Below are 23,659 nucleotides of genomic sequence, written 5' to 3'. Positions count from 1 at the left end.
TTGAGTCCCAGCTGCCTGGGAACACATGCAGAAGCAGGAAGACCTGGTGTGGTGGGAACCAAATCACAGATACACACTCTCCTGACAAAGCCCCGTCTGATTCACCCGTGTGTCCTCAGCAGACACGACTGTGTTTTGGGGGTTGGGGGGTGGGCGAGGTGACTCAGCCGTGGATGACATTAGAATGCTTAGCACATTGAAGGCAGACTGTCTGCTTCTGGGTGCCATCTGTGGCGTGTTTGGGTTTGGAAGGACAGCTTGCTTGCTGATGAACACTTCCTCAGTCTTTGAGCTTAAGTGGTTTTTGTAAATTACTGTCTAGACCATTCTGCATTTTAAAATAAAACAAAATTTAAAAAAAAATGACGAGTTCCCCATTGTCGGTTTTTAAGTGAACCAGTTTTTACAAGTGTTTTGCCACTGAGGCCTCAGCAGGGGCTGTTTAGAGCCCAAGGAGAAAGTTATGTGGGCTGTGGGGCACGGTTGTAGGCCCATAGGCTGCCAGGGCAGTGCTGCCCACTGTCCAGGGTGATGTGGACAGACACTGAGGCAGGGGGAGTGCAGAGCTACTGCAGTCTGTGTTCCATGTGCACTGTTCCTGGGGCCAGCCCGTTGGGGAGCGGGCTCCAGTGCCATCTGAAGCCTTGCTGTGGTGGCCCATGCATGGAGGTAGCCCCATGGGGGTTCAAGGAACTCTTTGTAACCTGTACATTTCAGGGCAGGGGCAGTCAGGAGAGTCTTTGCAGAGTGCTGACATCACTGCAGCCTGGTGGCATCTGGTACCCTTCACTCCACTTAGTCAAAGCACCAGATGGGCCCTATGTGTTGGGCAGCCATGCCAGGCTAGTGGAAAGCCAGGTTTCACCATCTTCTAGTCTACCCGGGACCTCCATTACCTTCCTGGCCATCAGTTGCCTCATCTGTAGAGCAGGCCCGTGAGGATGAAATATAGAACTTGGCCCCAGGGTAAGCCACCAGTGGTGGCCCAGTGGGAGTTGTGCCTGGTTGGGCCTGCCCAGGCTCAGCACCCTTGGGTCTGTTGGTTTGTCAGACCTTGGGCAGCACACAGTTTCCCCTTTGCCACCATAGCTGCCATCCCAAGAGGCTGGGGATCTCAGGCAGGGTAGGAACATTTCAGATGTGGAGAAAATGGGGAGGCAAGCCAAGGGGGGCCACTTGGACTCCAAACTCAGTCTCAGTTCCTTGTTTCAGACCGGGGCTGGAAATCCCCTGCAGTAATTACTCAGGGCCGGGTTTTACCTACACACCCCTGTAATAAAGCGAGGAAGAGGCTGGTCGGTAGCGGGTCCACTCCACTGAGCAGGCCCCAGCTTTGCACTCAGATCCAGTGATCTTCACAGAAGAAAAACTCGGACACATGCCAAGGCCCAATTAAAATATTTGCCAACGGGTTTGGTTGGAAAGGTGACTCCACATGCCCTGTCGTAGGTAGGTTTTTGGAAGACAGTCTAGAGATCAGAGGTGTGACGGTTTCACAGGGGCCACAGAAGAGTGCTACCGGCTGGCCTTTGGGGGAAACCTGGAAAGTTAGTTCTAAGCGACCATGTCCTGTGGCTCAGCTTGCCCAGAGCTATACAGACTATACGATGTAGATTGGGCAGGAGGTGGTGCTGACTGGGGCTGGGCAGGGCGTGGAGTGATGGCTCTCCTTTCCCTGGGTTACTGTTGGCTCATTGTTATGTTTCTCCCCTTCCGGGATAGAGTGACCTAGTCCCCACCCCACCTTGCCAACTCCTCCCTCCTGGTCTGGGCCACTTGAGGGCCTGTCCTTTCTGTGGTGATGGTTGTCCTGGGCTCCCTCCTGGTGCAGGTCAGGCCTCTCCCTGCAGAAAGGAACTGTCAACCTAGCGCGTGCCCCTGGTTCGGCCTGTGGCTTCCTTTAGAAGAGAGGCGTGAGGCCACCTGAGAGTTGGACCGATGTGGACAGCTGGCATGGGCACTCAGAGCTCCCCTCTCCAGCCCCAGGGCTGCCTGCTGTTTCTGCACAGGGTCTGTTAAGCAGCAGCCCAGCACCAGGGTAGGGGGAGTTTGGTGAGGGGCTACTGGGGTCTCACCAGATAGATGGTGTTGTGCAGTTCGACTCAGGAAGCTTGAGACAGGCTCACATGGAGGGAGGTGGCATCCTACCCAGCCCCTCGCCCTTGCTACCTTACTCAGGGGCCAGACAGTAGACCATGAAGCCACTATGAGGAGCTGGGAACAGGTATTTGCTCACTTCCCCTTTAGATGGCTGCCAGTCCTTCTAGATCAGTGAACTCTCCCAAACAAATGCTAGGAAATAGACGTATTTTCTCATCTTTATTTGTGACAGATTTCAAGCATAAAAGTAGAGAAAGGTAACCATCCTGCTTCAGTAGGTGGCTGCTTACAGCCATGTGACTTTGTTTCACCTTTCCCCTCCTGTCACTCACCCTAGGGGATGATTCTGTAGCAAATTTCAGACTGTATCATTTTTCAGGAACGTGGAGGACTTGTGGTGGATATTTAATCAGGAGCATGGCGTGCTGTGAAGTCACACACAGGGTTCCCCACTGCTTCCGGGGTGTGGGAGAATGAGGTGTTACATGCTCATGCAGCTCCAGGCGCCTGACCCAGCCTGCTTCTGAGGGGTTTCAGCCCCTCCCTCAGGCTGTTTCTGTGCATATCCAGCCCCACCTTCTTCACATTTCCTGTGAGCAGAACAGCACATGTCACCAGTTAGGCTGGCTGGAATTGTGGCTTAGCACAGGCTATGGGGCACTCAGAGAAAAAGATGCCAGCCTTTCTGGAAGCCTTTCTTAGTTCTCATGTGGAAGGATGGCCACAGAAGAGCCCTGGGACATGCAGACCTCCTGTGGTCTTGAGCGAGAAGTTGTCCCATCCACGCCCCCATGCATGTGTTCCCGGGGCATCCCCGAGGTGTGGGTGCCTGTGTGCTGAAGGCTGTGCTGGTGGCCCCTGGTTCACTCTCTGCCTGGATGCAAACCATTCTTTCTCGGTATCTGTGCTAGCTGTGATGCCCATGGCCTGAGACCAGGCCTCCCCACTTGGTTTCTCTGAGATTGCAGAAAGCTGAGATTGACATTCACTTTCCTGTTGGCCCATGTGTACCTGATCATGCCTCATGGATCTCCATTCTAAGATCTGAACGTGTTCGGTGTGACAGTGGAGTCAGTTCCATCAACACTCCTGTCGCAGGCGGCTAGGCTGGACCTGCATGTATGCCTGTGCCACACCTGGTCCTACCTGCTAACTTCCTGGCCGGCATGCCTTTGGAACAGGCACCTCAGGGAGGTCCCACCTGCTTCCTGAGTGCTCTCTGCTGCATTTACCCCTGCCTTTCTAGTAGCTGCATGGAGGTGCACCCCCCGCCCCTACCTGACACCTTCGCCCTTCCCAGGCACTTCCTGCAGCAATGAGGAGGCCAAACAAGAAGATTAAGTGGGCATGGCAGTCAGTGTTGGTAGAAAGGGAAGGCAGCACTTGTATTCATGATGGTTAAGGAAGTGCAGACTCACCTGCATCTATTGAGGAGTCCGTAGTGGAGAAGTGAGAGGCTGCAGTTCCCGTTGGGATTCCTGCCCTTTTGGGAAAGCCACTTGGCCGGTGTTTTGAGAGTTTTTTTTGGGACTGGGAACTAATCCCAAGGGAGAATCCAAAGGAGGAGGAGGCCTCCAATGTGCCAGGTTATTCCTGACAGCAAGACACTGCAATTAGCCTGTGGGCCAGAGATGTGGCCCTGGCGAGCCCGAAGAGCTGCCCTAAAGCCATCCGTTGAGGGCATCGCCTGGAGTGGCTCCCCATGTGGAGTCAAACTGTGTCTACGCTGGGATTAGGATCTAGTGTACTTCCCCAGACGGACGGATAGGTGCCAAGGGCATCCCACAAACAGGGCAAAGGCAGGTGGCCTGTGGGGGCAGTGGCTAAGGTGGATAGAAGACAGGTTGTGAAGGAGCTACCTTGGGTCTTTTGGGTCTGTTTTTCTTCCCAGTGTCCTCATCCCGGCCCCTCCCTGCTGCTGCAGGCCTTTGGTGCTGTCTGGACAGCTCCCTGCCTATCCTTCTCCAGCACTTTTCTGCTTTCCAGCCTCCAGCCCAGATGGACACAGCTCATTCTGCCTCCTCCTTTTTTGACCTCCCTGGGAGGCCACCTTGGGTGCTGCCCACCCCTGTGGCCTGCCCCCAGGGTTCATGCTGGACTTAGCAGGCCTGGAGCCTGAGCAGGAGGCTCTCCTCAGCCATATCCGAGTCCTAGTGTGTCTGCCACCCAGAGGGCACCCCCAGCAAGGGTGGGAGGCCTGCCACTCCAGGGTGGAAGAGAGTTAGTTGTTAAGGCAGGGTCCCCAGGGCCAGGAGCAAGCTTACATTTTGCTCCAGTTGGGTGCTAAGTGTTCTTTGGGACAGACTGTGGCCATCTGTAAAGAGGCTTTGTGGGGCCTTCTCTCTCAGTGTGCCTGGGCTCGGGGCAAGGAGTTGGGGCCAGGCCCTTTGCAGGGAATCCTTGCTGCGTTGCTCAGCATCTGCCTCCTGGGCTTGGGAGGCCCGACTGTGTCTGGAATGCCCAGGTGGCACTCTCCACCTAGTGCTCAGACTGCTTGACATCAAGGCCCAAGAGGTTGCAGGGCAGGGCAGCCTCACCTCGACCCCATCCTTGCTCTGCTGACATCACTGACCACCTTCTGCTGGCTCCAGGGAGTGGCCACATTGGGCACTTACCCTCTCTCTGTCTTACACAACACACATTTATCATCTCAGGCTCTAGGGCTCAGAAGTCAGGTCCAGGCTCATCGGGCTGGGATCCAGGCAGCAGCAGGCTGTGCTCCTCTCTGGGGGATCCATTTCCTGCTCCCTCAGGTGTTGGCAGAGTTCACCTGTTGATGGCGTAGGACTGTGGGTTTCTTGCACCTTACAGGTACAGCAAATGGGCTCCTCTACTCCTCAGGCGAGCAGCTCACACGCTGGGGGCAGAAAGAGGACTGCCAAGGAGGCAGCATTTCCCTTGGGGCTGAAAGCCCAAGGGCCTCCTGGAGGCTGAAGGCCTCTGTGCACACGCTTAAGTATGGCTCATAAGGCAGCTCCAAGTCACAGGGCCCTCAGACCTTCACCTCGTGTCCCCAGCTCCCATGCAGCTTCCAGGAGGCTCTTGGGGCTGGCTGTTGGTTCAGCAGTGATTTCTAGGGCACTAGCCCAGTGCCAGACCCTGGGGTTGCCCAGGTGTTCTGCCTCCTCCCTCCTGTCTGGCAGCAGGATGGTGTCTGCCCAAAGACAAGGACACTTTGTGCCACCAGGCTAGCTGGGCCTGAGCAGTGTTCTGTTCTGCAGGACTGCTGGTTCAGGAGTATGTGGCGAACCAGAGCTCCAAATATACAAGGGTGAGGTCACCAGGGTGGAGGTGAAGCCATGTGGCAAGCCCAGGGACTGAGTCGGTGCTGGAGTGCTTGGCCCAGGAGCGGCTGGCCTTGCTGTCAGTTTGGGACTGGCCTCCTCCCTGTGCAGTCCTCTCCTTCACTGAATCCCTGCCCATCGCACAATGAGTGAGGACAGGACTGCATCTCCTCAGACCATCGCCCACCCCAATCCCCACCTTGACGCAGCTGGAAGTAGGGCTTTCAGGGTCATTTGGAGCCCTGAACGAGAACACTGCAAGGCAAGGCCGTTGTTGCCAAGGAGTAAATGGGCCCATTGGCAGAGGGGTAGCTTTGTGGGAGCTCTGTAGCCACTCTGCAACTTTACACCCAGAGGAGACAACACGGGGAGGGAGGGGCAGTGGCTGCCTTGCGCTGGAAGTGGGGCAGAAAAGCCAGAATCCATGAGGCCAGCACAATTAACAGCCCTCAAGGACGTGCATGTTCTAGTCCTGGAGCCTGGGCATGTCGTACCATACATGACAGATGAAACTAAAGGAAGAGCCTGGAGATGGGGAGATGACCCAAGATCTGGGCCAGCCCTACCTAGTCAGGGAGTTCTTAGAGATGGCACCTATCCCGGCTGAGCCAGAGAGATACCAGGTAAGGACTCGGCCTGCAGCTGGCTTTGAGCATAGAGGGAGGGGCTGTGAGCTGAGGGATGCAGTGCCCTCCAGAAGCTGGGAATGGCCGCTGGATGGCAACCAGCAAGAAAACAGGTGCCTCATTGCTGCAGTGTAAAGAGCTGAACTCTGCTAACATCTGAAGGAACAGGAAATGAGGATCCCAGCCCAGTGAGACCTAGACCTGACTTCTGAGCCCTAGAGCCTGAGATGATAAACGTGGCTGTGTAAGATGCCAAGTTTATGATCATGTGTTACAGAAACTCATGCCACGCAGTCTTGGCAGTGATGTGGCCTGGTGGGAATGGAATGGAGCAGCCTCCCTGGGTACGAGGTGACCACCCTGCACAGATGTGGAACCCAAGCTCCTCCACTAGCCCAGAGTCAAGTCTGTCACTGTTGTCAGTTGCAGCCTTGTTTTGTAATGGCAAATGGAAAGTGCCTAAGTGTTCCCCAACATTCAAGTCAGGCCTTTTCCCCCCTCTGGAAGGCATGGTGAGCCAAATGAGGGGCTCTGTTTGGAGCCAGACATTTCTGATGTTAAGACAGAAAAGGCAAAGCTGAGAACCACAGTCAGTTTGGTTTTGAAATGTGTGGTAAGTGTAAATATATACACCTGTATACACAAGGGATATTTTTGGAAAAAATGCAAGGAAACACTATAGTGGCTGGGTCAGAGATGGCCATTTCCTTGTGTGCCTTTTTTTTGCTGTTTAATTCATGTCGTGTGCCCACTTTACTCCTCCATCATGTTCTGGGGGGTAGTTGTGTAATCTCACTGTGGTTTCCCTAGGGCCCCTGGGCCTCCACCCACCAGCCAGCTCACCACAAACCTGTAGCTGCTGGAGGTGGTGGTTGAGCTGTAGGAATTCTTGCTCTAACAATTAAAGGAGTTAGTAATGTGTGGCAAGTACTTAGAAGAAGGTGCAGCTCCTAGCAAGATCCTAAAAGGGAAGGATTCCCTGGTCATGTGATGTGTGCGTGCTTCACTCTGCCAAAGCCCAGCTGTCCCCAAAGTCGGCTGTACCCCCCGAAGTACCTAGTATTGTCAAATACCATTCTTTGCCAGTGGGGTGCATGTCACGTATCCATTTGTGGGTTCAGCATGCGTTTTCCTGGCTATTGATAAAGCTGAGAAGTGGAGCATTAGCCCTGACATTTCACTGCGCTGTCCCTGTTCCTGTCTGGTGGCCGCTCTACACTGGGCTCCTGGTCAGCTGCATCGCTCCACAGGCATTCTGCATGTTCTAGATACAGCTCCTTGGGGCCTGTGGCCTATGTCTTTTCCCACTTTGTGACTTTCTGCTCTCTTTGTGGTGTCTTTGGATGAAGAGTTCTTGTTAATACATTCAAATTGACCAGTTTATTATGTATTGATCTTTTTTGGTTTGGGTTTTTGTTTTTGCGATAGAGTCTTGCTCTGTCACCAGGCTGGAGTGTAATGGCGCGATCTTGGCTCACTGCAACCTCCACCTCCCGAGTTCAAGCGATTCTCCTGTCTCAGCCTCCCAAGTAGCTGAGACTACAGGCACATGCCACCACACTTGACTAATTTTTGTATTTTTAGTAGAAACGGGGTTTTACTATGTTGACCAGGCTGGTGTCGACCTCCTGACCTCATGATCCGCCTGCCTCAGCCTCCCAAACTGCTGAGATTACAGGTTATGAGCTTCCACTCCTGGCCTATATAGTGATCTTTTAAGCTTTGTGCATTTTATATTCGATGAATTCTTCAGTGTCCCCTCTCCCACCCCCATCATATGGCAGAGTAGAGGTCATCTTAACTATCAGGAGCAGCTCTGATCTCATAACCTGGGTTTCAGCAGGTAGGTGGGAGGGTATGCACCGTGTAAGGGCTTGGGGCAGACCGCACACCATGTACTAGAGGAGGTCGGACGGCAGGTGGGGATGAGCACTGGGTGCCAGGTTGGCCCAGGGAGCAGGTAGGAGACCACCTGAGTGTGGGCTTCGGTGCTCCCAGCTCCTCTTACTCTGGGATTGGGGCGAGACCCAAGCAGCCTGAGGCTGGGTGTCCCAGCCTCCCAGGAGAGAGGGCAGGGGCCTGAAAAATGGCTTTTTATTTCCACAGATCCGGAACATGGTGGCGGTGCTGGAAGTCATCTCCAGCCTGGAGAAATACCCCATTACCAAAGAGGCGCTTGAGGTGAGTATCCCAGACCCCAGCATGGGGGAAGGCAGAACGGGGGGGCAGGGGACGGCTCCAACCCAGGTCCTTGGGAACATCAGTCTCTTCGCTTCAGAGGACCAAGAGACGCAGTGTGCCCTCATAGCATGTGCCCCACGATCATGGTCTCCCATGGGCACTGCAGGACTGGTGTTAATCCCATCTTCCACGCCCACTTTGCGGGCATGTAGGGGATTGGGGGAGGCTCCAGTGAGTGGCACCATCCCCAGCCGTCCACTTGAAGCAGGCCCTCTGTGCTGTCGCCTTGGCCACGGCACCCTCTCACCCAGAAAGCCTCTCTGGCAGTGTCCTTGCAGTGACCTGACGGTCCACAGCCTCCTGGCACCGGAAGCGCTGCCAAGAAGCCACCTGTGACCCTTAAGGTCTGGGGACTGGGTTGAGAATATTGTCACAAAGAGCCAGAAATTCCCAGAGGTTTTGTGTCAGGGGAGCTGGTAGTTTAGGGCTCAGTGGGAATGGGATCATTTCAGAGTCAGGGCCACTTCCCACCATTTCTGGCTCAGCTTGTGGGGAAGCCCCTGTCCTGAAAGTATGTCATCATCTCTTTCTGGTTGTAGGAAACACGGCTTGGGAAGCTCATCAACGACGTCCGCAAGAAAACCAAGAACGAGGAGCTCGCCAAGCGGGCCAAGAAACTGCTGCGGAGCTGGCAGAAGCTCATCGAGCCAGCGCACCAGCATGAGGTGGCACTGCGGGGGCTGGCAGGGGCCACTGGCTCTGCTAACGGGGGCGCGCACAACTGCCGGCCGGAGGTGGGGGCGGCTGGCCCGCCCAGGAGCATCCACGACCTGAAAAGCCGCAACGACCTCCAGAGGCTGCCTGGGCAGCGGCTGGACAGGCTGGGCAGCCGCAAGCGCCGGGGTGACCAGCGTGACCTTGGCCACCCGGGGCCGCCACCCAAGGTCTCCAAAGCTACACATGACCCCCTGGTCCCCAACTCATCCCCCCTCCCCACCAATGGGATCAGTGGGAGCCCAGAGAGTTTCCCCGGCTCCCTGGATGGCAGCGGGCATGCTGGCCCAGAGGGCAGCCGCCTGGAACGTGGTGAGAACGACAAGCACAGTGGCAAGATCCCCATCAATGCCGTGCGACCGCACACCAGCTCCCCAGGCCTGAGCAAACCCCCCGGGCCCTGCTTGCAGGCAAAGGCTTCGGTGCTGCAGCAGTTGGACAGGGTGGACGAGACTCCAGGGCCTCCCCACCCCAAGGGGCCCCCTCGCTGCTCTTTCAGTCCTCGGAACTCACGGCATGAGGGCTCCTTTGCCCGGCAGCAGAATTTATATGCACCTAAGGGCTCTGTGCCCAGCCCCTCACCACGGCCCCAGGCACTTGATGCCACACAGGTGCCGTCACCGCTTCCACTGGCACAGCCGTCCACACCCCCTGTGCGGCGGCTCGAGCTGCTGTCCAGCTCGGAAAGCCCAGTACGCTGGCTTGAGCAGCCTGAGAGCCACCAGCGGCTGGCGGGGCCAGGCTGCAAGGCCGGGCTATCCCCGGCCGAGCCCCTCCTGTCCCGGGCGGGCTTCTCCCCAGACTCCTCCAAGGCGGACAGTGACGCTGCCTCCTCTGGGGGCTCGGACAGTAAAAAGAAGAAGAGGTACCGGCCTCGAGACTACACAGTTAACTTGGACGGGCAGGTGGCCGAGGCGGGCGTCAAGCCTGTCCGGTTAAAAGAGCGGAAGCTCACCTTTGACCCCATGACAAGACAGATCAAACCTCTGACCCAGAAAGAGCCAGTGCGGGCAGACAGCCCTGTGCACATGGAGCAGCCGTCCAGGACAGAGCTGGACAAGCAGGAGGCCAAGGCCAGCCTCCAGAGCCCCTTCGAACAGACGAACTGGAAGGAGCTGTCACGCAATGAGATCATCCAGTCCTACCTGAGCCGGCAGAGCAGCCTGCTGTCATCGTCGGGCGCACAGACCCCAGGGGCTCACCACTTCATGTCTGAGTACCTGAAGCAGGAGGAGAGCACCCGGCGAGGGGCCAGGCAGCTGCACGTGCTGGTGCCTCAAAGCCCGCCCACGGACCTCCCTGGGCTGACCCGGGAGGTCACACAGGACGATCTCAACAGAATCCAGGCCAGCCAGTGGCCAGGGGTGAACGGGTGTCAGGACACACAGGGTAACTGGTATGACTGGACGCAGTGCATATCGCTCGATCCGCACGGCGACGACGGGCGCTTGAACATTCTGCCTTATGTCTGCTTGGACTGACCGGCCCGTCAGCCACGAAGTGCATTCCCATCTTGCAGAAGCCGGGCGGGCAGGCAGGTGGGCGGGTGGCCGGGGCCCAGCTGAGGCTGGGAACTCGGGGAGTCTGGCCCGGGCAGGAGGGCGGGGGCAGGAGTCACGCGGTCTCTCTGTGCGCCCTTCCCTCAAAACTCTCCTTTTGTGAAATGCTGCTACCAGTTTACTAACAAAATTGCGAAGGAAGGACCGCGCGGAAGGAAGGACGGCAAAGTGAGTTCAGAACTCTATAGCAAACCAGCTATAAAAAGCGTTAGTCCCTCACCCCTGAAGAGGTGCGGACACTTTCCAGCACCTGAAAGCTGGGACCTCAGTTGCAGGCAGGCACAGAAAACCTGTGGGAGAGGTTACCTTTAACACAGCAACAGAAGCACGCATCTCATCTCTCTTACATTTCCTGTTCTTTAATTTGGCCCTGAGTGTCTGTGAGACAGTGGGCCATGCCGCGGCCTCTGTTTGCCCCTACCCAGCCACTGTCAGGCCAGTGTTGTCCATCGTGTGCCAGAAGCTCCTCAGCTGTGGTGAGCCACTGGCATTGGGCGGGCAGGCCAGCTGGCCAACCAGTGTGACCCCAACTCCATGGGCAGCCACCTGGTTTCAGTTATAACCCAGTTTTTACAGAAATGCTGCAGAAATTTAAGTTTTCTTGGGTTTAACTCCTCCTCTTCCATCAGAACATCAGACAAAAAAACCTTTCCTTTCTTCCCCCCTTTCCTTTTTTCCCTTCCTGTACACATCTAGAAAACTTCACCTTTCTAGAGTCCCCCCTAAACAACACAAAAGTTACTGTGGGTGCTACTGGTTTTATGCTGTACTGTGGGGCGAGAGGGCAGACCTGTCTGTACGCTGGAAACACTCATAACCATTCCTTTAGATTCGTTTGCCTTATGGTTATTTGTCATAAACGCGATTTGCAAAAACAAGGAGCCTTAGTGAATGTACAGAACCTAGACTTCTGTGTTCTCAGGACGCAGAAGGGAGCAACTTTGCTATTTGGTCCAGTAAGTGGACACCTTGTGATATAAATGTGGAAATAAAAAAAAAACATTTGCACAAACCAGTATGAGAATCTTTTCTCATTTGGACCTTCACAGCCAAATCGCCCTTTCCCGGATTGTGGATTAGCCAGGAAGACCTAGACCCCAACAGCTGGGATGTAGGGAGGCAGGGCAGGGCACAGCCTTGAAGTCCACCTGTTAGCTGCTGCTGCATTTGGGAGGAGCCTTTTATTCATTCAGGGGCACATTCAGGAACTTTCATCTTGTCTCACCCAGACCTTACCTGGCCTAGAGAGCAGGCTCCATAGCACAGGTCTCTGACTACACCCACCTCAACAAAATACCTAGTTCTTACAAGGTATGGCCCAGAGGCTCAGAGCTATGTGTGTGTCCAGCAGCCCACCCCTTGGCCCTAACCCTCAGCTGCCTCACTAGCTGGTTGGTGCCGACACCAAAAAAAATTGTCTCTCTTGGCTATAGAGAGGTAATCTTCTAGTTGCCCCTCATTCCTGAAACTGTAAGCTACGACTGTTTTTCTAGTTTCTCACTTTAGAATAGGTCATCTATATCTGCTTAATTTCACAAATGAAGAAACAGCTACACCTTAAGACATACAGCCCTACGGAGCAAACCAAGGGTTCCTTGCAGCCTGTAAGACTACATTCAACCCAAAGCCAGTTTCAGAGCTAGCAGGGATTTCTGGCAAAAGCATGGTGCCAGAACATACCCCTTCCCCAAGAAAAGGCCATGGGTGAAGTGGCTTTGAAGGCAGGATGAGGTTGAACCCAGGCTGCCACCCACTAGCTGTGTGTCCAAACCATCTCTTCACTCCTGTGCACATGTCCCCATTTGTGGGGTTAAAATACCCCAGAGTTAAAAGAACTACAAGCATGTCAGTGGAAGTATCTGACACTCGGCTGCGCTGTAGGGTGCCTGTAGTTATACCACTGTGCCTGTGTTTAACAGCTCTGCTGATACATGGTGTCCCAAGGATGTGACATTGCTCTGATACACAGAGGGCACAGCTGGACGATATTAGGGTGCAGAGCTTGGCTTCCTACCGGCATCTCTCAAGCTTTGGGATGTGCCGCAGCTCCCCCAGCCCCTGCCTGCAGGGACTACCACACCTGTCTCCATGTATCCAGGAGGGCCTAGGGCACTAATGTTGCCTACCTTTGAGAAGGCAAGGATAAGCTAAGATACCCTACATTTGGGGGACCAAGTCGGGATGCTGCTTTCTTCTTTGAGACCTGTCACCCAGGCTGGAGTGCAGTGGCGCCGTTATAGCTCACTGCAGCCTTGACCTGGGATCAAACCAGCCTCAGCCTCCCTAGGAGTGGGGACCACAGGCGTGCACCACCACGCGTGGCTAATTTTGGTGTTTTTTGCAAAGACAAGGTTTTGCCATGTTGCTCAGGCTGATCTCCAACATCTGAGCTCAAGCAATCCGCCCCCCTTGGCCTCCCAAAGTGCTGGGATTACAAGCTTGAGTCGCCCTGCCCAAGGTTACTGCTTCTAATTTGACAAGTAAAAACACTATAACGACATTTTAACACCCTCTCCCCGAAAAAGTTGGAGGCACACGATTTGGGGAACAAATCATTGTCCTTGAATTAATATAAGTTCATCTTCCTGAAAACCTCGACTTGTTTTCCTCCACTGGGGCCAGGGGCTGGTCCATCCCTCTTGGTCCTTGGGCATCAGGGATCAGGGCTTGGCACCTTCTCCTTCTGCAGAGCCTTGGAGACAGGTGTCCATGGACGCTGTCATGGCCACGGTCCCGAGTGGCAGGGGAGCCTAAGACAAGTAGCTTCCCCATTCTGGACTTCGGTCTGTGAAATGGGGATAGTGATACCTACCGCACGGCCTTCCTAGGATTCGGTGGAATGACACCAGGGCCAGGCCCGAGAACTACGCACGTCGCGGTGGTTTCCAGAACACGATTTCAGGGACCAGGCGCTCCGGGATAGTCCCACTGCCAGAGCTGGCCACGGGCGTGCGCCCCCAGTTTGCAGAGCGAGTTTAACCCAAGAGCTTTTCACATCTGGTTTCTTTCCCCAAAAGTTCTTTTACCTTAGGTGTCCGCCGCCGCCAGCCACTAGGAATCAGGAATCCAGTTAGGGGGTGCCCATGTACCCCTCGTCGAGGCCCTGATGTTTGGCCCACGCACAGACGCCGACGAGGCGAAGCCCTCCTCACTTCTGCTCGCCAGTCCCGCTCGAGCTCTGGCTCCGGGTCACCGGGACCGCCCACGTCTCGGGTGGCACAGCTTGGATCCCGGTCTGCGTCCCCTTCTTCCGCTTCCGGCCTCGGCTCCGCCCTTGCCGGAAGCGCATCTACAGTGGGCGGGGCCTGCACTCGAGACGTGGTGGCTGGAGCGTCGACCGGCGCGGGGGGATGACGTAAGAGTCAGCAACCAATGGAAAGCGGCGTAGACCGGAGCGCCCGCCCCTGCCCAGCCCCGCCCCCGCCCGGCGTCGGGCAGTCGGACGGGCGGGAAGAGGCGGCTGCTCGGACAGGATGGCGGCGGCTGCGGTGGGCTCGGGCCCCGGTGCCGGGGGCCCGGCTGCAGCGAGCGGCGGTGGCGGGGCACGCGAGGGCGCGCGGGTGGCGGCGCTGTGCCTGTTGTGGTACGCGCTGAGCGCGGGCGGCAACGTGGTCAACAAGGTGATTCTGAGCGCCTTCCCGTTCCCGGTGACCGTGTCTCTGTGCCACATCCTGGCGCTGTGCGCGGGGCTCCCGCCGCTGCTGCGCGCCTGGCGCGTGCCCCCCGCGCCGCCCGTCTCAGGCCCCGGGCCCAGTCCGCATCCGTCTCCCGGCCCGCTCCTGCCGCCGCGCTTCTACCCGCGCTACGTGCTGCCGCTTGCTTTCGGCAAGTACTTCGCATCTGTATCAGCGCATGTCAGCATCTGGAAGGTGCCCGTGTCCTATGCACACACCGGTAGGTTCCGCGTCCGGCCTGAGGGGCGGCGGCCCGGGCGCGCCGCTTGGGGTTTGGGCGCATGGACAGGAGTGCGCCGGGCCGGGGGCGTCCTGCCGGGCTCAGTAGTCAGCACAGGGGCTGCCAAGGATTTTGCTAGGGGAGGGACACGCACAGGGTTCTCAGGGAGAAAAGGGGCTGAGAAGAGAGCTTTCTCTACCTACTGAAAGGTAAGGGGTGACGAGGTCAGGGGCTGCCAAGCCCTCCCATCCCGCCGTGGAGGTGGAACAGGTTGGGCCCTGGAACTCAGGCAGCCCCCTGAGTGCCCTTCCCTTTCTTTGCAGTCAAGGCCACCATGCCCATCTGGGTGGTCCTCCTGTCCCGGATCATTATGAAGGAGAAGCAGAGCACCAAGGTAACCCCGGGCAGGGACTCTGGGCAGATGGGAGCTCCAGGGGGTTCCTCCCTGTTGCCAGCTGGTGACGTGGTCAGGATCCTGGTCTGCAGGCTGCCTGGCTTCCTGTCAAATAGGGAAGTGTAGAGGCCTCCAGTGGCCTTTTACTACTCATGTTCTGCAGTCACCCTGTGGGCAATGGTGTGTGGAGTATGTGTCCGTGATCTCTGCTGTGTGCTCTTAGGAACTGTTGTCCCTTTCGGATCCAATTTTCCTCCCCGTTTTGATTCCCTACCTGGGTTTGCTGGTAGGTAATGGCTTGGTCACATCTTGGCCAGACACCCCATGTGTGTCTAGTGTCCAGTGGGACTAGGAGCAGATTGGAACGCTATCTGATAGGTTTTCACTTCCTTTTTCTTTGAGATGGAGTCTCGCTGTATCACCCAGGTTGGAGTGCAGTGGCACAACCTCGGCTCACTGCAACCTCCACCTCCCGGTTCCAGCGATTCTCCTGCCTCAGCCTCCCAAGTAGCTGGGACTACAGGTGTGCACCACCATGCCTGGCTAGTTTTTTTGTATTTTTAGTAGAGACAGGGTTTCACCATGTTGCCAGACTGGTCTCGAACTCCTGACCTCAAGTAATCCACCCGCCTCAGCCTCGATTACAGGTGTGAGCCACTTTGCTTTGATAGGTTTTCAGCTCTTTACAAGAGAGAGCTGTCAGGGGACCTCTGGGATCAGAAGCCAGACACCATCAAAGGAGTTTGATCTTGGCAAAATCCAGCAAAGCCTTAGAAATTAAAACAGCCAGAAGTTGTGATAGTCTGGGAACAGAAGTGAAAGCGGCACACAGGACTCAGGGCTGCATAAGGAGGATGCTTTGGGCACAGTCCAAGTTCTGTTCAAGATGCCAAACCAGGGTATTTCCTGGCTTGGGGCAAGAATAGCCATGGCTGTAGCCGGAAACAGCTTTGCCCCGTATCCTTAAGTGGAAGTTGGGCGCCTGTTGTCCCAGCTGGAATCCATTTCATGCTGGACACCATGCCCCTTTTCCAAGTGGTTGGTTTCTTGCATCTTGTGTTTTATGTAACTCAGAGAGGCAGTGCCCTGGATCAGCTTATACAAATTGGGCCACCTATGGCTGATTTTTTTTTTCATTCCAGCCTGTCTTTGTCCTAGCAAGACCTGTGTGCACTCTGCAGCTCCCCTCCCCCAGGGCGACGTCAGGCTGGGACTTGGCTGCTGGGTGGTCAGAGTTGTCCTGGAGGTGTGTAGCTGCATCCAGGGATATCACATCGTGTTTATCAGGCTTCCCCGTTGTACGGGACATTGTACCCAGCTTGGGCAAGGAGCCAGAAACTTAACACAGTGAGGAAAGACTGGGACTTGGCCGGGTTAGGCAGCCAGACTAATGATAATGACATCATAACTTCTAGGAAGCTGCCCTGCAAGGCAGATAAGGCAGGTAGTCATCGTTCCTCATCTCAGGTTTTCCTGAGATGGACTGAGAGGGGAGAGTCAGGTGCCTGAGGACCACAGCGGATAGTGAGGAAGCTGGAATTCACGTCCACAGCCTTCGCTCTGCCCTCCCTGTGGCGTGATCACTCCCTTCTAAAATCTCCACCTCTCCTACCTCTTCTTAAGAGTGTTCTGTTGTTTTTGTTTTTTCTTTTTCTGAGACACAGTCTCACTCTGTTGCCCAGGCCGCAGTGCAGTGGTGTGATCTTAGCTCAGTGCAGCCCCTGCCTCCTGGGTTTAAGCGGCTCTTGCCTCAGCCTCCCGAGTAGCTAGCTGGGATTACAGGTGTATGCCATCACAGCCAGCTAATTTTGTCTTTTCTTTTTCTTTTTTTTTTTTTTTTTTTTTTTTTGTTTTTTTCAATTTTTTTTTTTTTTTTTTTTTTTTTTTTTTGAGTGGCTGAAACAATAAATATTTATTTCTCACAGTTCTGGAGGCTGGAAAGTCCAAGATAAAAAGTATAGGCCAATTTCGTTCCCTGGGATAGGCCCTCTTTCTGGTTCCAAATGGCTGTCTTCTCATTGTAAGCTCACATGGTGGAGAGCAGAGAGAGAGCTAGCTCTCTGGCCACCTCTTATAAGAGCACTAATCCCATCTACAGGGGCTCAACCTCACTACCTGATTATCTCCCAAAGGCTCCACCTTCAAATATTATCACACTGGAGATAAGGCTTTAACATGTACATGTGGGGGACAGGGCCATAAACATTCAGTCCGTAGCATAGCCTGAAATTTGACTGAGTCCTTTTAATCGTTCAGTAGTTACTGAGAGTCGTTAAGATCATCGCTATAGAAAATGGTATCATCAGCAAATAAAGATAGTTTTACATTTTCCTTTCTAATATGGATAACTTTTATTTATTTATTTTCTTGCTCGATTGCCCTGTCTAGAACGTACTGCAGTACAACATTGAATGGAAATAGTGAGGGGGCGTTCTTGTCCTCTTCTTATACTTAGGGGGAAAGATTTCAGTCCTTCACTGTTGAATGTGAATTTAGCTCTGTTTTTTATTCTTATATGTCTCTTATCTTGAAGAAGTTCCCTTCTATTCCTAGTTTGTTGACAGGTTTATTGTTATTATTATTTTAAGCTTTGTATTTCCAGTAGACACAAAGTTTCACCATGTTGGTCAGGCTGGTCTCCAACTCCTGACCTCAAGTGATCTGCCCTCCTTGGCCTCCCAAAGTGAAGACTGTTCTTTGTAGGACAGGATTGAGCCGAGAGTCAGAAGAGCTGGATGTGGGGGAACAGATCCCGGTGGATTCTAGAAGTTGGGAGTTGTTCAGCCTCACATGCCAGACCTTCAGGAAGGCTTCCTGTCACTATGTTTGCTCCTCATTCATTCAGCTAGCAGCCACTGAGTGCCTGCTGTGTGCCAAGCACCAGAATAAAGCAGTGAACAAGGAAGGACCTGCCCTAAGGTTGTACACTGTTTACCGGGACTGGGTGATGTAACAGGCAGTTAGAGTGGGCGGAGAGTTCTCTGCTGGGGAAGCCCAGGCAGTGGCCTGGGGAACACAGCACAGGAGCCTCCCAAGGTGGAGGTGGGTTGGAGAAAACTCTCCTTGTGGAGGCAGGAGGTCTAAGGACAAAGGAGGTCACCGGGAGGAGAAGTCCTCAGTGGAGTGTCCCAGCCAGGAGTGACCGTGCTAGAAGAGCTTGAAGTAAGAGGAAACAGGAGGCCGCACGCAGTGGCTCACACCTGTAATCCCAGCACTTTGGGAGGCTGAGGTGGATGGATCACCTGAGGTCAAGAGTTCAAGACCAGCCTGGCCAACATGGCAAAACCCGGTCTCTACTAAAAATACAAAAAAATTAGCCGGGCGTGGTAGCACATGCCTGTGATCACAGCTCCTGGGGAGGCTGAGGCAGGAGAATTGCTTGAACCCGGGAGGTGGAGGTTGCCGTGAGCCGAGATCGAGCCACTGCCCTCCACTGGGCGACAGAGCAAGATTCCATCTCAAACAACTTAAAAAAAAAAAAAAAAAAGGACTAACACGCTTTTTGGCCTTAGCCCACCTGCACCCAGGTGAATTTAAAAAATAATTAATTTAAAAAAAAAATGGAACAGGGGGCCTTGTAGAGGATCAGGGCTTCAAACCCTGGTGCCACCATGGCAGCTGGATAGATCTGTGGAATTAGGAACAACCCTGAATTGTGGCCCTGAGCAGAGGCTCTTAATGGGGGTGACAGTATGGGGATGGGACCACCCACAAAGAAGCCCTGCCCCTGGCGCTCTGATAACCACCTCCCCCCAGCCACCCCCTGGAGCATCACTGGCACAGCAAACACCATTTGCAAAGGGTCTGGTGGTCTCCCTTTGCTGAGGGAGGAGAGAGGCCTTTCCCTGGGCATCTGTGGTAGGCGGCCCAGCTCTGGTCTGGCCTCTGGGCCCCTCCTAATGACCTCTTCCTACAGGTGTACCTGTCACTCATCCCCATCATCAGTGGTGTCCTGCTGGCCACCGTCACCGAGTTGTCTTTCGACATGTGGGGGCTCGTCAGTGCCCTTGCCGCCACGCTGTGCTTCTCGCTTCAGAACATTTTCTCCAAAAAGGTATTTGGACACCATCAGTGGACATGTATGGGGTGTCAGTGGTGTGCGGGGCGGCAAGCTGGTGGCATTGGAAAAACAGGCGGAGTAGAGATTTCTTTGGCATTGGAGCAGAAAAATCTTCATTGCCATTCTGCTGATATTCTTTCGGTCATTTTGCTTTTTAAATAGTTTATGTTTTTTGGCCAGGTGCAGTAGCTCACACGCCTATAATCCCAGCACTTTGGGAGGCCAGGGCAGGCAGTTCACTTGAGGTCAGAAGTTCAACACCAGCCTGGCCAACATGGCAAAACCCCATCTCTACCAAAAATATAAAAATTAGCCGGGCGTTGTGGCATGCACCTGTAATCCCAGCTACTCTATACACTGAGGCACAAGAATTGCCTGAACGCAGGAAGCAGAGGTTCCAGTGAGCTGCGATCACACCACTGCACTCCAACCTGGGCAACAGAGTGAGACCCTGTCTCAAAAAAAGTTAATGTGCTCAATGTGAAAAAAAATAGAGAAAAGCTTTTTTTTTTTTTTTTTTTTTTTTTTCCTGAGACCGGGATGCACTGTTGTCTAGGCTGGAGTGCTATGGCATGATCATAGCTCACTGCAGCCCCAGTCTCTGGGGCTCAAGTGATCCTCACACCTCAGCCTCCCAAAGCGCTGGGATTACAGGCATTAGCCACCATGCCTAGCTAAAAAGTTCCATTTAAAACAAAATTCCAAAACTTGTTGAAGCCAGGTGCAATGGCTCACATCTGTAATCCCAGCACTTTGGGAGACCAAGGAAGGAGGATCCATTGAGGCCAGGAGTTTGAGACCAGCCTGGGCAACAGAGTGAGATCCCATCTCAAAACAATTATTGCTCTTAACTCCTGTGATAATCACACACTTTTCAGGTACTACGGTTATGCAGTTTCCCTATTGGAAATACCAGTTATTTCCAACTTTTCATCATAAGGTATAACAGTCACTGTGTGTGATGTTTTCCTGTCTCAGTTATTTCATGATGATAGGCTTACAGTTCTCAGGTTCTCAGGTTACAGGATGTGAAATGTTTATGACTCTTAATATAGTTGGTCTGGTCGTATTCTAAAAAGGCTATACCAATTTAGCCTCAAACCAGTGGAATTTCAGAGTGCCTACTTCACCATCACCAGCACTGAGTGTTACTGTTTTATTTGTGTTTTTTTTTTTTTCTCGGTCCTTTATACATGGAACATGGTGCTTGTTTCAGACATGGGCTGTGTATGTTCTCATAGAGGCACGTGCAGGTTTGGTGTTCAAGCTCAGATGTCGGGGTTAATGTCCAGTCACTGTGTTTGGGGCCTGAGTAACTGGAGCCCTTTTTGCCACATATCATTTTAATCACTCTTTAAAGAGGCTTTCCCTTTCCAGGTCTTGAGAGATTCACGGATCCACCATCTCCGGCTACTCAACATCCTGGGCTGCCACGCCGTCTTCTTTATGATCCCCACCTGGGTTCTGGTGGACCTCTCAGCTTTCCTGGTCAGCAGCGACTTGGTGAGTTGGACAGCACCAAGAACACGCCGTTTCCTTGGCTAGCTCCAGAATAGGTGCTTTGTTGAGGAGCTGCAGCTGCATGTTGACACTGGGGTGTTTTTCGGGCACCTGGCAGCCAGCCCTTTCAGCAGGCGGCCCTCTGTGATGACTCAGTGCACCCCGTCGCGGAAGTGGGTTTCCTGTGTGTTTCCTTCTCTGCTGTGCTTGATCCCAGGTGCTGATGGCTCCTTTGTGTGCGCCAGTAGCATCGAGGAACAGAAGGTGACTCGTTCACGTCTTGGCAATATAGTCCACGTGGCACTTTGACTTTTTATTTTTACTCATTTTTTAATTTACATGTTTAGTTTTTTTAGACCTCGCTCTGTTGCCAGGGATGGAGTGCAGCAGCATAATCATGACTCACTACAGCCTGGATCTCATTCCTAGGCTCCAGCAATCCTCCCGCCTCAGCCTCCTGAGTAACTGAGACTACAGGCATGCACCACCACACCTAGCGAATTTGGCTTTTCTTTTTTGAGACAGAGTTTCGCTCTTGTTACCTAGGCTGGAGTGCAATGGCACGATCTCAGCTCACCACAGCCACCGCTTCCTGGGTTCAAGCAATTCTCCTGCCTCAGCCTCCCAAGTGGCTGGGAATACAGGCTTGCGCCACCATGCCCAACTAATTTTTGTATTTTTAGTAGAGGTGGGGTTTCACCATGTTGACCAGGATGGTCTCAATCTCTTGACCTCATGATCCACCCGCCTCAGCCTCCCAAAGTGCTGGGATTATAGGCATGAGCCGCCGCACTCAGCCTTTTTTTTTTTTTTTTTTTTTATGTTTTTGGAGAGACAGAGTCTCACTGTATTGCCCAGGCTGGTTCTGAACTCCTGGCCTTAAAAGATCTGCTGTGGCCTCCCAAAGTACCGGGATTACAGGTGTGAGCCACTGTGCCTGGCCTGAAACTTTTGAAAACTGCGCTGGCTGGATACGGTGGCTCAAGCCTATAATCTCAGCACTTTGGGAGGCCAAGGCGTGTGGATCACCTCAGGGCAGGAGGTCAAGACCAGCTTGACCAATATGGTGAAACCCGTCTCTACTAAAAATACAAAATTAGCCAATGTAGTGGTGCACGCCTGTAATCCCAGCTACTTGGGAGGCTGAGGTAGGAGAATCACTTGAACCAGGGACACAGAGGCTGCAGTGAGCCGAGATGGCGCCACTGCACTCCAGCCTGGGCAACAAGAGCAAAACTCTGCCTCACAAAAGAGAAAAGAAAACTGCACAGCTCAGTTTCCTCCCTGGTCTCTGCTTCCCTGTACTCCGTGTCAAATCTTTCTGCCACCTGCAGGGTCTGCCTTCAGAAAACGTGTTATAGACAAAGGCAGGTGCCTACGGTAAGGGAGAGGCCAGTGTGATTCTCCCAGACAGAAGGAAGAGTAAATATTTAGTGAAGTCTTAATGTGGTCTAGCTGGATTTGTGACTTTTCTTATCTTTAATATTTAGCTCTACCTGTTGAAGTAGTGGATATTACCACTATTTCCCTGATTAATAAACCTGTTGTAACTTTTGTAACTTTCCTTCCACACTGATGAGCTGTAATTCCTCTATGAAGAACTTTCCATCTTCCAGGACTGGTTTGTTACCTTGAAGTATGGTACGAGAAAGCAGTTTAATGCTTAACTGTCCCTTTTAATGACTAAGTTTCAGGAGAGAGAGTTGGAGCTTACTCCAAATGTTGGCCATAGTTGAGGGTTTGTTTGGGGCTAGGGAAGGGGTTCTCTTTTCTCCAGCATCATTGTGAACTTTATGTGTTTGTCAGTTGCATGAATTATTCTATTTCCTAGTCAAATTGTCCTGTCTCGGCCAGGCACGGTGGCTCACACCTGTAATCCCAGCACTTTGGGAGGTTGAGGTGTGCAGATCACTTGAAGTCGGGAGTTCGAGACCAGCCTGGTCAACGTGGTGAAACCCCATCTCTACAGAAAATACAAAATTTAGCTTGGCATGATGGCACATGTGTAATCTCAGCTACTCAGGAGGCTAAGGCAGGAGAATCACTTGAACCTGAGAGGTGGAGGTTGTAGTGAGCCAAGATCATACCACTGCACTCCAGCCTGGGCAACAGAGCAAGACTCCATCTTTTAAAAAAAAAACTGTCCTGTCTTAGCCATTGGAGCCCTTCTGATTGGCTCCCTGCCCTTGTAGCACTGTGGGTCAGCGTTTCACCCAGCGGGATGGCCGCCCACCTCTTGTGTACTTCCCATCCCAGAGCTGCAGTCAGCCCTTCCTTCAGGACTCCGTTAGTGGGGAGCAGTGTTTAGAGACACGATTCAGGTGCCGTGGGTGTTTTTTGCTGCTGGGTTGTCATTGCTGTTAGGCCTCTGCTGTGAAAAATTAGGAAGTACATACTTGGTACAGCAGCAAAAAGTTCCCAGCGATTCGTTTCACTTTCAATTGGACAGTCCAGATCTTTACTGCTTTGAATTTTGAATTTCGATCTCATTGCTGGTATGGTTGGTTCTTCTCCTCTTTTCCTAGTTGCTTAGAATTCACTGACGTTATTCTACTGTACACTCACTCATATGATAGCTTCAGAATGAGCATCCCCACAGCACAACTGCAGCTAGGGTGCTGAGAGCAGGTTAGTGTATCTTTGCAGGCTGGGTGCGATGGCTCACACCTGGAATCCCAGTACTATAGGTGACTGAGATAGATCACTTGAGGCCAGGAGTTCGAAACCAGCCTGGCCAACTTGGGAAGCCCCGTCTTTGGAAAAAATAAACAATTAGCTGGGCGTAGTGGCATACGCGTATAATCCTAGCTACTAGGGAGGTAAAGGTTGCAGTGAGCCAAGATCACAACACTGCACTCCAGCCTGGGTGACACAGCAAGACTATGTCTCATAAAAATTTTTAAAAATGAAGGTCTGGCTGTGATTCCTGTCACCTCCATCCTGTCCCCTCCCCGCCCATGAATAACATTTCTTATGCTCCTAATTCACCTTTTCCTATTTTTGCAAATATAAGCAAATTTGCATGTATAATCATACTCTGTCCTCCTTACACAGAAAGTAGCATTTTATTTTATTTTATTCATTTATTTTGAGACAGAGTTTTGCTCTGTCTCCCAGGCTAGAGTGCAATGGCACTATCTCAGCTCACTGCAACCTTTACCTCCCAGGTTCAGGCAATTCTCCTGCCTTCGCCTCCCAAGTAGCTGAGATTACAGGTGCCCACTACCTCGCCCAGCTAATTTTTTTTTTTTTTTTTTTTTTTTTTTTTTTTTTTTTTTTTTTTTTTT

General features: G+C 53.1%; 2 protein-coding genes across 3 annotated transcripts in view; both read left to right on the top strand.

Moving 5' to 3' along the window:
- MED26 (mediator complex subunit 26) overlaps nt 1–11,536 on the top strand; it is a 55,154-nt gene extending 43,618 nt beyond the window's left edge. For both annotated transcript variants that reach the window (XM_017501195.2, XM_037728740.1), the window contains exons 2-3: nt 8,117–8,191; nt 8,791–11,536. In XM_017501195.2, the coding sequence (XP_017356684.1) occupies nt 8,117–8,191; nt 8,791–10,446 (1,731 nt within the window). In that variant the 3' untranslated portion in view covers nt 10,447–11,536. The remainder of the gene's footprint in view (nt 1–8,116; nt 8,192–8,790) is intronic.
- A 2,415-nt stretch (nt 11,537–13,951) lies between these two features.
- The window catches only part of SLC35E1 (solute carrier family 35 member E1), a 19,977-nt gene continuing 10,269 nt past the window's right edge, over nt 13,952–23,659 (top strand). Inside the window, exons 1-4 of the mRNA XM_017501193.2 lie at nt 13,952–14,418; nt 14,742–14,812; nt 18,729–18,866; nt 20,250–20,375. Of these exons, the coding sequence (XP_017356682.1) occupies nt 13,998–14,418; nt 14,742–14,812; nt 18,729–18,866; nt 20,250–20,375 (756 nt within the window). The 5' untranslated portion in view covers nt 13,952–13,997. The remainder of the gene's footprint in view (nt 14,419–14,741; nt 14,813–18,728; nt 18,867–20,249; nt 20,376–23,659) is intronic.

This window comes from Cebus imitator, unplaced genomic scaffold (assembly GCF_001604975.1).
Source record: "Cebus imitator isolate Cc_AM_T3 unplaced genomic scaffold, Cebus_imitator-1.0 Scaffold280, whole genome shotgun sequence".
NCBI lineage: Eukaryota > Metazoa > Chordata > Mammalia > Primates > Cebidae > Cebus > Cebus imitator.
The sequence above is the reverse complement of the archived record's forward strand: the minus strand, read 5'-3'. Positions and strand labels throughout refer to the sequence as shown.